The sequence below is a fragment of the Rhinoraja longicauda genome, unplaced genomic scaffold, assembly GCF_053455715.1.
Source record: "Rhinoraja longicauda isolate Sanriku21f unplaced genomic scaffold, sRhiLon1.1 Scf000861, whole genome shotgun sequence".
Classification (NCBI taxonomy): Eukaryota; Metazoa; Chordata; class Chondrichthyes; order Rajiformes; family Arhynchobatidae; genus Rhinoraja; species Rhinoraja longicauda.
Window position 1 is genome coordinate 22,898 of NW_027602077.1, and position 14,819 is coordinate 37,716.

At 39.6% G+C, this 14,819-nt stretch overlaps 2 protein-coding genes across 2 annotated transcripts; both read left to right on the forward strand.

Moving 5' to 3' along the window:
* Window positions 1-1,686: 1,686 nt before the first annotated feature.
* Window positions 1,687-3,266, forward strand: LOC144591321 (homeobox protein Hox-B9-like). Its single transcript, XM_078395560.1, is given in 2 exon segments — window positions 1,687-2,230; window positions 3,025-3,266. Coding segments are annotated over 2 exon segments (786 nt in total).
* Window positions 3,267-12,635: 9,369 nt separating this feature from the next.
* LOC144591320 (homeobox protein Hox-B8-like) lies at window positions 12,636-14,159 on the forward strand. Its single transcript, XM_078395559.1, has 2 exons — window positions 12,636-13,062; window positions 13,873-14,159. Exons 1-2 carry the CDS (start codon window positions 12,636-12,638, stop codon window positions 14,157-14,159), a joined length of 714 nt encoding a protein of 237 aa, XP_078251685.1.
* The last annotated feature ends 660 nt before the right edge of the window (window positions 14,160-14,819 follow it).

Consider the following 14,819-nt stretch of genomic DNA (forward strand, 5'->3'; position numbering starts at 1 on the left):
ACTTATCCGGGTCGTTCCTGTAGTTAATAATACGTTTTAAATGAAGTTAAGTATCTTTCCGCAGTAAGATTATCAGAGCGTAGTTAACATAGTTAACAAATACACAGATATTAGCTTTAATTTATAATCAGTTAAAAAAAAGTAGAGGTCGGTAGGCCAATGGAAGTCTGAAGCCCATTGAGGGTCATTAATACGGCTTTAAGTTTAAAGACTTAAATGTTAATAAGCTGGTACTTAGATCCAAGCGAATGAACTTCTCAGCATAAAACGAATTTTCGTGTCAGGACTGAGTAATCAAAGTTTGGCAAAAAAAAAAGATCTGTGGTGTATATAAACAGTTCGCAACACAGTCTTTTGCCTTCACCATTGTGTGCCCAGCGGTTTGACTTTGTATTAGCTAAATCTAACCGCGTCTAGTTTCTTTTGCTAGAAGCTTAACAAAGTTAAACATTTGTAGTTTTTGAGGATGAGTGAATTAAAAAAAAAGATGTATGATAAGTTCGATGGTTGAACGGTATTCCACCTGTAGTTCAGTATTCCTCCATTCTTCACGATGTTAAATGTCTTAATTTGAGTATTTCGCTGTGAACAATGTCAAAAGTGATTTCGAAATCTCCATTCTGAATTTCTTCTCAAGCTCCCGGATTCTAACAGCTTTCTTTTGTGGCATCCATTCTCACGGAAAGGACCATCTCCAAAAAAACAGATAGGAAAGATAGCAAGAGAGAACGTGGCTTTAAGTTAACCACTTTTACCAATTTATACATACATATTTAAATCACTTCACAATAATTCCCTGATTCGCCGTGGATCCTGCTGACCTCGGTCGAGACTTCCCATACTTGCAGAGTAGTCTTGAATAGAAACCCAAAACCCTGTGATCCAGATTATTATGAAGCAATGTAGTTAATATATGGGTCAGCTTCAAAATAAGTACAATCGGAACAAAATGAACTAATGAACAATAGGTTATCATTAAATTAATCGAGGCCATTGCTATCCCATTGCGAATTTTGTGTCCAAATTAAAATATGGTGGAGAACTATAAAGTCTTGACTTGTCAATGATTAGAAAGAACACTTTCACCACAATCTCTCCTGTGTAAAGCTTTAAACATATTGAACTCACGTGCATTTTGTTACCAGCACCGGTTTCTCATTCGTAAGTCAAAATTAGGGTTCCAACCCGCCAGAGTCGCTAGTTTCCTTTGCCCATCAAACACAAGAAAACATGCAAGAATTGTGTGGCAGAGTAATTGGGTTTAAAGCTATTTTATGTTATCGGTTTAAGATAATAACAGCAATAATAAGATTGTCGATTATGAGCCCTGGTGTGAGAATTTGTCACATGAGATAAGATTAATTAACAAGCAAAGTAGTCCCTCTGAAAACTGTTTTTAAAAATTTAATCTAACGCTGCATTGTTACCATTTTGTACTATATATGTTTGGACGCATTAGTGTTCCTTGCTTAAAACAAGATTTCACCTCTAAAAGTCTATAATGCGAGCGGCCGTGTTAATTGTTTAACCCCCATTGCGGATTGATTTACGTTTTATTGTCGCTTTGTCGGCCTCATGAAAACTTTAACCAATCATTTCGCAGATAGCCCACAACATATTAGCTAACTCTACTTTGTTAGTTGAGAAGTTGAGGGAACAATTTCTAGCCTAACATATAATTTCCCAATGAATCGCCGTGTATGATGTTTAACAATGTCGATGTCCGGTGCTATTAGTAACTATTTTGTCGATTCCCTTATAAGTCATGATAGCGAAGGAACAACTGCAACAAAGTTAACTTCGGGGCAATGTATAGTCTCCAGACAGCCTGGTCTTAGCGAACATTCCGACTTCCCCGCTTGCAATTTTCAGACGAAATCTTCGGTGTTCGGCACCTCTTGGACACCGGTGTACCCTCAGCCTCCCGCCAATGTGTCCACGTTATACCATCCATATATCCAACCTCATCCCATCCCGTCCGAAAGCAGGTATATGCGATCCTGGCTGGACCCAACCCCCAGAGCTGTGGCCGTAGCCGGGATACCTACCAGCGGTCACGATTCATTGAAAACAGAGCCCCTCGCGGGTCACGGCGTCCAAACCTTACCAGCGGCGCTCCAAAAGTTACATGGGCAATCCTTGGAGAGCGAAATCATGAGTTCCGGAAAAGCGCCATGCTATGAAGACAGCTTTTATGAAGAGAAAGGAGACAAAGAGGCATCAGAACAAAGTAAGTTGGGCATATGATGCACTTGATTAATCCCAGAAAGAAAATAGTTTTCGAAATTAATGCCACTGGAGGAAGATTCTAATTAAAGTCAGTTTGCCTCCGGTATAGTCACACGTATTTAACTGATTTTATAATCCTGGTTACTTTATGCTCCTCTCTGCTTTTTAATGGGTTCCTCAGTAACCACCTGCAAACCTTTAACGACGGCTCATACCAGTGCTTCCTATAGCAGGCAATAAAGACATAAATGACTGACTATACGTTTTCCTCTTGTTATTTTCTCCCCTTTTTGTGTAACTCTTCTGAAGCAGGGTGAGCAAATATGTGTGGCGAACCATTGTGTGAAACCGTTGAGAGACAGAGAGAGAGAGAGAGAGAGAGAGAGAGAGAGAGAGAGAGAGAGAGAGAGAGAGAGAGAGAGAGAGAGAGAGAGAGAGAGAGAGAGAGACAAAGAGAGAGACAGAGAGAGAGACAGAGAGAGACACAGAGAGAGGCAGAGAGAGAGAGAGAGAGAAAGAGAGGAGTTTATGCGTTTTTACCGCAGTTTAGTTTTACACCCCAATTTCCAAACGTGGTCATAAACAGTAAAACAAATATAAATCTAAGTCTTTTGTTGACGCCCAGTGACTTACAGTTTAGCATTACAATTTACTTGAAGGACACACGCTTAGAAAGATATCGCAAAACACTCTCGCGCTATTAGAGTTCTTGGGTCCATGAAACTTTTGGAATCATTGGCATCAACATGCTTGTTTTGGTCTGACTGCCTTTTCCTCTTTTCTACTGCTCTCCAGGCAACCCTTCGGCAAACTGGTTGCATGCTCGCTCGACAAGGAAGAAACGGTGTCCATACAGCAAGTATCAGACCCTGGAGTTGGAGAAAGAATTTCTGTTCAACATGTACCTCACTCGAGAACGGAGGCACGAAGTGGCGCGTCTTCTGAACCTGACAGAAAGACAAGTCAAAATCTGGTTTCAAAACAGAAGGATGAAGATGAAAAGACTCAATAAGGAGCATGCAAAGGGCTTCAAGTGACGAGTTATTCTTTTGGAACTTCAGCGCGTCGCCGGTTACTGGTTCCACTGCAACTTATCCGTAAACCACAGTAATTCAGAGAAAAATCACCATGCTTACACAGCAAAGAATAGCCTGAATGTAAGGTATTAACACCCAGCTATTCGGCTATTTATTTCGAACATTTTAGAGCATTCATTCAGGGAATAGAGTCACGTGTAAAGAATTTTATGACAGGATATTATGAGATACAACTTCCTTTCATTCACAGCCCCTCTATTAGCCAGAGAGAGAGAGCAGCGAGCTTTTATTCCTACTCAGTCCTCTTGGCGGTTTAAAAATAAATTTCAGGTTATTTATAAATTATTACAATTTCTGTGAATCTTTTGGTGGTGGTCTTTGTGGTGGATCTCGTTGCAGATCCAAATTTTAGAGAAAATTATTTTTAACCTACGATTATATATATTGTAATCTTTTCCATTCGAACTGATTTAACACGATTTACTATCAATTGTTTACAGGCAAAGGTGAATGTTTAATAACACGTTGTTAAACGCGTCACATTACGATTGTTTAACTAGTGACCCCATCGTCATTTTGATTTTGGGGTATGCTTTCTTACACAGAATTGTGGTTACTATTTAAACCGAATGATGGTGTACTTTATGATGTCTATTTCTGTAGACTTTAGTTTGTGTTTTGGGGTGAGTTTGGGGCCTGTCTTCTTTTTGGGTTTAAAATGCATAACCGCGCACCCAAAGTTGAAACGAGCAGTTGTCACGTTTCGTTGACGGTAATCTTTGTTGAGTGTTTATATATCTCTGGGCAACTCTTACCACGTGGCTTTTAAGATAAGGGCTTAATACTTAGGAAACAGGACAAGTAGGGTCGATACGCACATTTAACAATGCACACCAGAGGATTTCATAACATTTTGAAAACACACAACATAGGAATAATCTGACAAAATTACCCGGATTACGATTACCCACCACGATGCAAGAAAGGAAATCAACATATAGACCATTTTAAAGAGATACACTTCAGTTAAAACACACATTCCTGATGGGAATTTGTAAATATTTCTGCGTATTTTTATGTCTCTGTCCGGTTGGAGCTGGTGTTTGTACTCTGACTTTTATAGCTTTCTGCAGATTTTACATTGAAAATAATCCAATCACTGTATGGCATAAACACACCAAATCTGGGTGGCTTCTACTTTTAGTTTTGTTTTCTACCGGAACAGCAGCAGCGCGCGGTTGCACTATTTAACGTGATTTTATATTATTAATCTTAGAAATAATAAGAATTGAAATCGACTGAATGATGTAAAAAAACAATTGAAGTCGCCGTTCTCGGTGCACCTAACACCACAATCAATAGATGGAAATATGTAAATGTTTGACAAACATACTGCAAAATAAATGCTGCTGATAAATGAAAAATGCATGTTTCTTCGTGACCTTGCGTTGCTTCTCTAGGCCTTGCCTAGTTGTTGGTTGTAAACACGATTAGTTCCCTGGGCCTAGTGCAGACCCACTAAAAATAGCCAACGTGTTTATATTTATTCAATGCGTTTGGAAAATAAATGAAAATCGGAAATGGAAGGCTGCATTTGAACGAAGAAACTGAACCCAATTTCTCAAAATCTCAGCAGGACTATATATTGATCCACTGAACCATGCGAAAATAGTTGCAGACAACGTCAGCGTTCGCTGCCGCAGTCTCGGACACAGAGTCTTTCAGTAATTTTATGATGCGATTCCTGGGCTTTTCCAATAAATTCTCCATCACAGCGGACACAATGGCGAAGCGTCAGTTCAATAGCACAGGGCAGAGAATGTATGCGGCTACCGGGAAGAAGCGAAATAAAAACAAGGCGAAGTGTTTCTTTAAACAATGCTACCTCAACATGCTCCAGCTGCACGAAGGAACGTTACCCTGAGTCGATGCCAAAAGAGGTCGAAAGCTCAGTGCAAAATTAAAATGCAGGGACTTTGGGTTACTTTCCACGTTATTTTATTGATAGAGGATCTGAAGAATACACTACTTTGTAGTGTTTTGACCGATTAATTAATTAAAGTACAGACAACAATCTTAACCGCAATTATATGTTGCTTACTTTATGCGCTTTATTGTCTAATTGATACCATAAACTATGAAACTTCATTACTTATCACATGCTGAATGTTAAGCATCGTGGTTATTGGAATAAAATTAAACGGCTGACGGATTCAAATGTAAAATAACACATATTTATATGTAAGGTGTTCTCGGAGAATTTACATAACTATTAGGATGAAAATATCATTATCTGAGCCTTGCAGATTTACTTGTAAGGTTCACAGAGATGGTAAGCCTGCTAAGTAATGTCTTATCAACCGACCTATACAATTTAAATGTCGGAATTAAAGGGGCGCCATTTCAATACTATTTACTCTCTATCAAGAATTTTGGACAGCTTTTTAATATATTTACCAGGTTCAAGTAAATTATATGAAAAACCTTTTTGTTCAGTTCATGCATATTCCATCAACATGACTGGCTGGCTGTACGTTCCGGCATGCACACATACACACATTGAAAATTAATGTATACATTCTGGTATAGATATAAAATATGTTTTATTGTATAAACGGCGAGGTTGGTATGGTGAACTACATAAACTGCTTCGAGAAATTGACAAGCTCTGCGCTATCTTTCACATCTATATATTTATTAACGATTAGCAAAATATAATCACTGACGAAAATATTTTAGAATTGTTGCTAAATTACTCTTTCATATTCGCCATGTATGTCTGCACCTAAGCATCCAATGGGGGTATTCTACTGATATACATTGAACACTGAAAATTGTGCACACTACTCAAAGTACTTTTACACAGTCACATGTTTAAAAAAATCTGATCATACGACATTCAATGATCAATTCCATCGTATGATCAGGCTGGATGACATTTCTGGTTGATAATACTTGCAAAACCTTATTGTTGATAACGAAACCATTTATGATTAAATGGGATGGAAGAGGGCTCGCCACCCTTAAAAATTTCAGGATATTTCATTGGAAAGGCTATGCATGTGTCAGGGGGGATATTAAAAATTAAATCTACGATTCGATATTTTATAATACCTCCGTATTAGGGAAAGTGGTTGTGCGAGCGCTGGAAGCAGCTTCTACTAAGACTAGATGAAAATAATTACAGGACTAGCATGTCGTATATTACGACTAATATATCAGTTGTTTCTATTTCAATATTTTTTTCTCTAACGCAGGAAACACAAGCACATTAAAAAAGACCAGAAATTAGTCTTGCACGGTGGTATTGGTGGAGGAGGGGTTAGGAAGTTGTCTGTCATTATAGGAAATTCAGTGTGTGTGTTGCAATAAAATAATATGACCGCTGTAAAAGTTTATAGGGTATAAATTTCTGAAGGTTAAGAATTGAACGTCTGTAAAACAAACACAACAAAGGGGAAACTTTCAGAACCCATTAAACTAAATTCACAATTGGAGGTGGCAAGTAATAAAATGAGATTTTATTTCTGTGGGCAAATATCTAAGAATTTTATTTCAAGGATGAATCCGGCTGAATATTGTAGCGAAGGCAACATACTTTTTAGACCCTAAAGCAAGCGACGCCCTCTTTTGTTCGACTTCCTAACCATTCCAAGCTGCCAGAAATGACTGCAATAAAAAACCTTTACAGATTCTGGCGAGACGTCTGGCGCACAATCTCTGGATGTGTTTACAGCCCGCGCCCAAGCCTGGCAGAGTATTTTCAAGTAAAATCTCCAATTGTTTACTCTTGGAGGTGGAGACAAATCAGACCTCAAAGCGCTCTTTAGCTCCTTTAACCGCTTGTTCCTCCCGTTTACTGCTTTTTAGGAATGTACGCTGGAAGCAATCCTTCCCAATACTTTACGAGGATATGGTTTATTGGCATTGTCCACCTCTCCTCTGCATAAGACGATGGAACTGAAGACTTGAAACACTTTTCGTTCGCCGCGGCCCGAGGCGAATGAATTCTTTGCCGTGAGATTTTATCACTCGATTGCGCATATTTTGCTGGTGCTATTTCACCCTGGACTGTTTTTTCAAGTCTACAATAACTCCCATCATTTCCAGTAGGTGGCAGCAGTGTTCTACCGAACTCAACCATGCCCCATTCACCTTCCAGTAATCCAGGATTCGGAAGCCTTTATGTCCTTAACACGCATAGTTCTAAGACGCCACCTTTATTCTTGCTCGATCCCGTTGCACAAAAAAAAGCATAACGTGTTCGAAAATGTTGGCGAGAGCTTTGCTCTAATCAGATATTTTGCCCCAATCGCCTTCGAAACATCACAAAATCTTGTTTTAGAATAGTAAAGTAGGTTTCATGGCTCATGCCTTTATTATTTTTTGAAATGCTTTAGTAAGTCTCAAGAACTTACAGAGAAATAAATTCGGCCATTTTTGAGAAGATACCCCACACCATTAGACAATAAAATGAAGGAGACTGCTCTATTGCAGAGATTTTCGTGAGGCTTGAATCATCTGGGAAATGCAAAATGAATAAAATTAGCTCTTCAAATTATTGCACAGCTAGATAGCGAGCAAACAGTGAGCTTTGCGACTGCCTAATACAAAACGATAGGAAAGTAACTCGTTGTTTTCTTTGCTCAAAGGCCGTGCTTTTCATAGATATTATCATATCTGGGTGCATAGCTTCCAAATGAACTTTCAGCCCCGTTAGATCCTCACATCTCAATGTATCTTAGACTGCTTCACGCGTATTGATTATTATTTGTGTGACGGTCTTCCATTCAACAAACCAAACCCCACACATGCATGGGCATTTCTTCCAGGCATTTTCAGACCTTCGTGTTTCATTCATCTCAGACCTTATTGATTTCGTTTTCATCCTTGACACCATTTTGAAAAGTTTTGCGGTTCTGCTTTAGATTGATCTGCCGCGTTCAGGTTGAAAGCGAAATGCAGTCTTGGTTTGTTTATAACAAAAAGGCTGAGGAACAGCAATCATTTGAAATAGGTTTCTGACAAAATAGGACTGACTTCAACCTCGGGAAAAGACATGCCTCAAAAATGAAGGGACCGCTTTCGCACGTTTTTAAAACCTGTTTCTGCCCCTGTTTATTTTATTCTCCAGTGTTTACCATTCATTCTGTCTCATTTTCCTGGACTGCGTATATACATATTCTTCATGATCAATCCGTGGCCCATACTTTCAGGGGGGAGGGCGGGCGAGGGGGGTGGGGTGGGGTGGGGTGGGGGGAGAGAGAGCAGAAATGTAAGACAAAAGCTCCGAGTAGAATCACTATTGAGGGCAATTTTACATTTTAACTCTTGGAAATCTCCACCGAAAACGGCGGATATATGTAATTAATAATTTGCAATTACGACCGTGTACAATTCCTATCTGAAGGTGTTGTGTGCAGGATGAGAGGCTATGGGTTCACGACTGACAATGCGCACCAAGCTGGCGAGTTTGAAATTCAAACAAGACAATTTTGAGGATGCTTTCTCTTTCGTATATAATGCTCGCATTCTATTAATTTCAGATTAAACTCCAGTGAGATGCTATTCATCCGCTAAATTATCAACATTTATCCCATTAAGGCGGCACAAGCGCACAGATACACAATTAACTGCGTTTTATTTGTGTTATTCCATTTAGCAATTGAACTGGTCGTCAGTGGGAAATGAAACGTGTCTCGGCATAAGCCTATACTACTACCACTTCTCTGTAATATGTTTTATTTTATAATGTGAGCGTGTGTGTGTGTGTGTGTGTATACGTTTGTTCATGAGTGTTGTGAAATACTCCCAAGAACACTGGCTTCAGGAATAAATATAAACATATCGGGAAACTATTTAAGTAGAAATTGATTTGTTTCCCGAATAGATTTGAAAATTATAGTCATCGTTGTGTGTGACAACTTCGTGTACATGTATGTTTGTGTGAATGTGTGTGTTGCTGTGTGTGTGTGTGTGTGTGTGTGTTGCTGTGTGTGTGTGTTGCTGTGTGTGTGTGTGTGTGTGTGTGTGTGCAGGCGTCCCAGTGTGTGTGTGTGTGTGTGTGTGTGTGTGTGTGTGTTGCTGTGTGTGTGTGTGTGTGTGTGTGTGTGTGTGTGTGCAGGCGTCCCAGTGTGTGTGTGTGTGTGTGTGTGTGTGTGTGTGTGTTCATGTCTATAGAGCCAAATTGTTTACAAAATGCCGCTTTGGAAATGCACAATCTTTGAATGTTTAAATCCAAACTGAAGATGTGCAATTGTGACAACTTTCCGATAAAATTGAACTCAAGTCATAAAATGATGCACATTGCTGGTAGTGTGATTAAATTGTTAAAAGCACAAGATGCTGAGAAGTCCGCAATATTAACTAAACATCCCAGAACCATCCAAATACGTCACGGCCGCAATAACCTCATCATAGAACAACAGTCACGTGAGTCTTCGCGGGATGGACATTCGCATGTTGTGGACTTTTTTTTGCCGTCTGATATCAGTTTCGCGAAAAAGCTCTAAAAATTCTTCAGCTAATTAACCGAGTGTAGTTACACGAGGACCGCGTTCAAAGCAGGTATCTCCGTGCGATTTTCGCGGCATTGGTAATAATTTGTTAGTCTATGTTGCAGCAAAATTGCATTAAAAAAAACTTTTATCGGCTTAAAACGAAAAAAAATCCGTTCTATTTAACATTATTGCACGTAAACTGTGGGGATAATAAGCTATATGTAATAGACCAATAAGAGTAGTAAGAGGCATTGCTTAAAATGAATGTAACAAGAGATAACAATCAGAAAGTTTTCCTGTAATCTTGTGGAAAAGTGGGGCAGTGTTAATTTATTTTAATTTTAGTCAGAGAAGGGCAGGTACAGGTAAATGTAAAGGGCAAACTTTCGAAGGGAGGCCTTTTAGTGAACGATTGCAGAACAGAATTTATCTATTCTCACCCCGTTAAAAAATCTCTGAAGTTTAACGCAACTGCTTTTTCAAGCAAATCGTTTAAAAACGTGAGAATGTCCAGAATCGAATCTTGTTTGAAAGTTTTAAAGTATTTCACATAACTACTTTCCGTGAATATATTTGAATAACTTTTCTTCTTCGACCAGTTGACCATATTTCAATAACCCCATATGTTAATAACCTGGTATCTCAAATAACCCCAACCACTTCTACACCATAAGTTTGGACGTGTTACTTTTCCGGCACCAGTTCGTTCAGATGCTCGTCATTCCCAGCGTCTCTCTTGCAAAATAGAACCGAAATAGACAGCTCAGAAATCATCAGAGTTTTCATCTTTAATGCAGCCATACTGGCAGATAGTTAGAACAAATCGTTCTATCTAAATATCACAAAATAAGTAAAAAATAGTGCACGGGTAGACAGATCGGTAGAAATGAATGAATAACTAACGAAGCAATAACTGTGGTTATATTGGATAGATGCAGTGGGATTGATACCCGGAAGTTTGATTTTTTCACTTGGCGTTCAAATAAGTTACATTTTAAAGTAACTTTTAAACTATGGCGAGAGGGGAGAAGGCTGTTGATTTGGGCCAGATTTAAGTTTGGACGTGGATATTCTGAATGCCTATTCAAAGTAGGGGGTTTATTCTGATTAAAATGTATGATTGCATTTGATATGCCTTGCAAGACCCGTTAAAGCGATCTTAGCTTCTTGTTAACTTGTCCTCAAAACCAAAGTATTGGGTCTATTTGCCGGCAAAGGTTTCGGTGTTGTTCTCCTCCTGGCTTCCATATTAGTTGGGTGTGGAAATAGTTCATAGTCAATCGTCACAAATAAATGATAACACTTAAAAATTAACACTGGGTTCACTATATTTCATTATTAATTGTTTTCTTCAAGGGTTTAATAGCAAACGACGGTTGAAAAATAAATGGCCAAGGATTGCCAGAGTTTACCCTCAAGTTAACATTGGAGACTGTCATCTCGTTGCAAATTTCAATTGTATCCACAAACGCACTCACAGATACATAGACACACACACACACACACACACACACACACACACACACACACACACACACACACACACACACACACACACACACACACACACACACACACACACACACACACACACACACACACTCGTACTCACACATACACTCACACACAACGCACAAAGCATAAAAAGGGTTCAAAGCAGCTCCATTTAAGTCTCTCTGCTTTATTTGGAGTCATTACACTTGCCGGCAAAAGGAAGGAAAATGTTGTGTCTGTTGGAAGCTAAAACAAGTTTAATGAGGACAAATTTGCAATATACATTGTAAGCCCGCAGGGACTAGTCCATAATTCCTTTTTTTTAAATATTAAACGTTGTTGCATATATATACTATTTATGTATAAGTTTATTGTTTAAAATAGTAAGCGGTCAGAGAGAGTACACTTCAAAAAACCTATATTTTACTGCTCAGCACAGAGCGTCTCATAAAATCACTAACTGCCGTTCACTGCATGTTATAAACAATAACAGGCTGCGCTTTTATTGCGCTTTACAGTTCCTTAATCTCTTTCATATAGTTCTCAGATGACTGTTACTGTTTCAGAGTCCGTCCAGGCATCAGATAAAGGGCTTAATTCGTAATAGGCAAACGGGTCATTAAATTGTTAAATACCACTAGAACTCCTTGTTAAGATTAAATATATATATACATAATTTTTTAAATCCCAAATAATTTGCATACGAGTGCTGCTGGACATGTACCTACATTGCAATAACTTGGGAGGAAATATAGCAATTAGGTCCAATGTTGATGGTAATTAGATTTTAGGTTTGCCACTGTACCTCCATGTCTTGTTGATGTAACTCTGACCTTTGAAAGAGACGCATATACTCATTAAATGGTTTGGAAATTAACGTCTCTCTCCATCCTCTACTTCACAACAGCATAGATACGTCCCCTTATCAATCTTTTGGTGGCGTATGTATTTCATCTGTTGTAAAGCGGCTGATATCCCGGTAATGAACACGGTGGAATATATTAATCCGCATATTCCCCCCTCTCTATCTTTCTCCCATTCCCTCTCTCTCTCTCTCTCTCACCATTCCCTTTTCACGCGGTACAGTGTCCGTACGGAGTAAGCAAAGCCAATAGGACGTGGTCGGGCTAATAAATGCAAATTATCATGAAAAGCGACGGCAAAATATGAAACAACTCATTTCGGCTGAAGTAAATCACAGAAAACTGTTTATGAGCGAACCTGTTCAGGAAGATGTGATACCGGGATACCGTGTGTTAAGATCAATAAGATGAAGGCTTAATTTTCCCAGAAAAAAAATCCTTGGCTTGTTTGATTGTCTGTTTACCAAACAATAAGTTCCCTCCGTTCAGTTGAAAGACCTAGTCCTTTCCAGATGAGCTCCTACTTTGTGAATTCGCTGTTTTCCAAGTATAAAAGTGGGGACTCCCTGCGCCCCAATTATTATGATTGTGGTTTCAGCCAAGAGCTGGGCACTAGAGCCACCGTGGTCTATGGACCGGGCAGTGGAGGAAGCTTCCAACATCCCGGTCAGATCCAGGATTTTTACCATCACGGCGCAGCTACTCTCTCCACCTCCGCGTATCAACAGAACCCGTGTACGGTGACGTGTCACGGGGATCCCGGCAGTTTCTACGGCTACGATGCCTTGCAGAGGCAGCCAATTTTCGCCGCACAACAAGAGGCCGAGCTGGTCCAATATCCCGACAGTAAGTCGACGGCGAACAGCCTAGGAGAAGAAGCAGAGAATTCAGAACAGAGTTCATCACCGACACAGCTTTTCCCGTGGATGAGACCGCAAGGTGAGATATGAGCCAACCAGAAATTTTAAAAGGGGAGAAAGCGAGGATAAGGGGTAAAGTCTCTCGCACACGGGCACTCACACACACACACACACACACACACACACACACACACACACACACACACACACACACACACACACACACACACACACACACACACACACACACACACACACACACACACACACACACACACAGAGACACACATTAAAATAAAGCCAGGAAGGTTCATTTCCTGAGCCAATAAAGGAAAGACTGTAACTTTAGTGTTTTATGATTCTAAACTTCACCACTTGTAAATTACTTTATACTTTAATGATCCTGAAGGCGTTTTTAAGTGTAGTATATTATGTGCTCTTTGTAGCTTTATTGCAATTTTATGGCGTATTTCATCCCAAGATGTTGAATAATGTTTAATAGTGTTTGAATCCTGTTTAGGTTACCCCTCTATAACACTTACAGAAGCTGATTGTTTCTCCCTCTTTTCTCCTCTCTCCTTTCTCTCTCTCTTTCTCCCCCCCCCCCCCCCCATATTTCTTCTTCTCTCGCTCTCTTTCTCTTTCTCTTTCTCTCCCTCTCTATCTCTCTTGCTCATTCTCCATCTCTCACACTCTCTCTCCCTTTCCCCCTCTTCCTCTTCCTCTCCTCTCTCTCTCTCTCTCTCTCTCTCTCTCTCTCGCTCTCTCTCTCTCTCTTCCCCCCTTTCTCCCTTTTCACTTTCTTTCTATCTCTCTCAATCTCCCTCTCTTTCTCTCCTTCTCCCTCCCTCTCCCCCTCTTTCCCTCTCTCCCTCCCTCTGTTACTCAGTAGCTGCAGGACGTCGCAGAGGAAGACAAACATACAGTCGTTATCAGACACTCGAACTTGAGAAGGAGTTTTTGTTCAATCCATATCTGACTCGCAAACGGCGGATCGAAGTGTCACACGCCCTGGGACTAACCGAGAGGCAAGTCAAAATTTGGTTCCAGAACAGGAGAATGAAATGGAAAAAGGAAAACAACAAGGATAAGTTTCCCAGCAGTAAGTCTGAAATACAGGAGATTCCGAAAGAGAAGGAAGTAAAAGAAGATGAAGACAACGATGAACAGCAATGATAACAACATAACCATTCGACAAAATAAAGAAGGGAAATAAGAGGATAAGGTTGACAAATTTTAAGCTGTGCGGGTGTGAGAAGCAGAACAAATGTTACTGAATGCTGTATAATACAAAAAAAACATTGTACGGAAATGTATGATGCAGACTAAAAGGACCATTTCAACTTTGTACCAGACATATACATGTCATTGTGTAACATTCTAGCTATTTAAGTGAGTTTCTGTAAAGTATTTAACGTGAAGTTTATAGAACAATCTACTAGTTTGTGTGTTGAAATAGCATTGTAGTATATTTAAGCCGTCTGCACTACATCAGCTAATAACTATTAGCTTAAAAAATCCCAACAACATGAAGCTGCCTATTTAAGCTTTAGCTATTTAGATTGTGTTATTGTTTACGGCTTTGGTGTATTTATAAAATTGTGTTCCTCAAGATGGCATGTGCATAAGCAAAGTCTGTTTTTTTTTACGAAACGTGGAGAAAATAACCCTTCAGTTTTAACTATGAGAAAACCTACTGTAAACGCGAATTGCAATTATTGGGGGGAGGTGCGTCGAGGTGGTCGGGTGGTCGGACCGGTGATGCATTATTGTTATACACAGAATTGGACTATTGTTTGAACATGCAAGCGGCGGAAAGGGGGACAATAAACTTTA

Coding starts and splice junctions, on each gene's coding strand:
- LOC144591320 (XM_078395559.1), top strand. CDS start 12,636: ATGAGCTCCTACTTTGTGAATTCGCTGTTTTCCAAGTATAAAAGTGGG. Junction 13,063..13,872: donor CCCGTGGATGAGACCGCAAG/GTGAGATATGAG, acceptor TCTGTTACTCAG/TAGCTGCAGGACGTCGCAGA.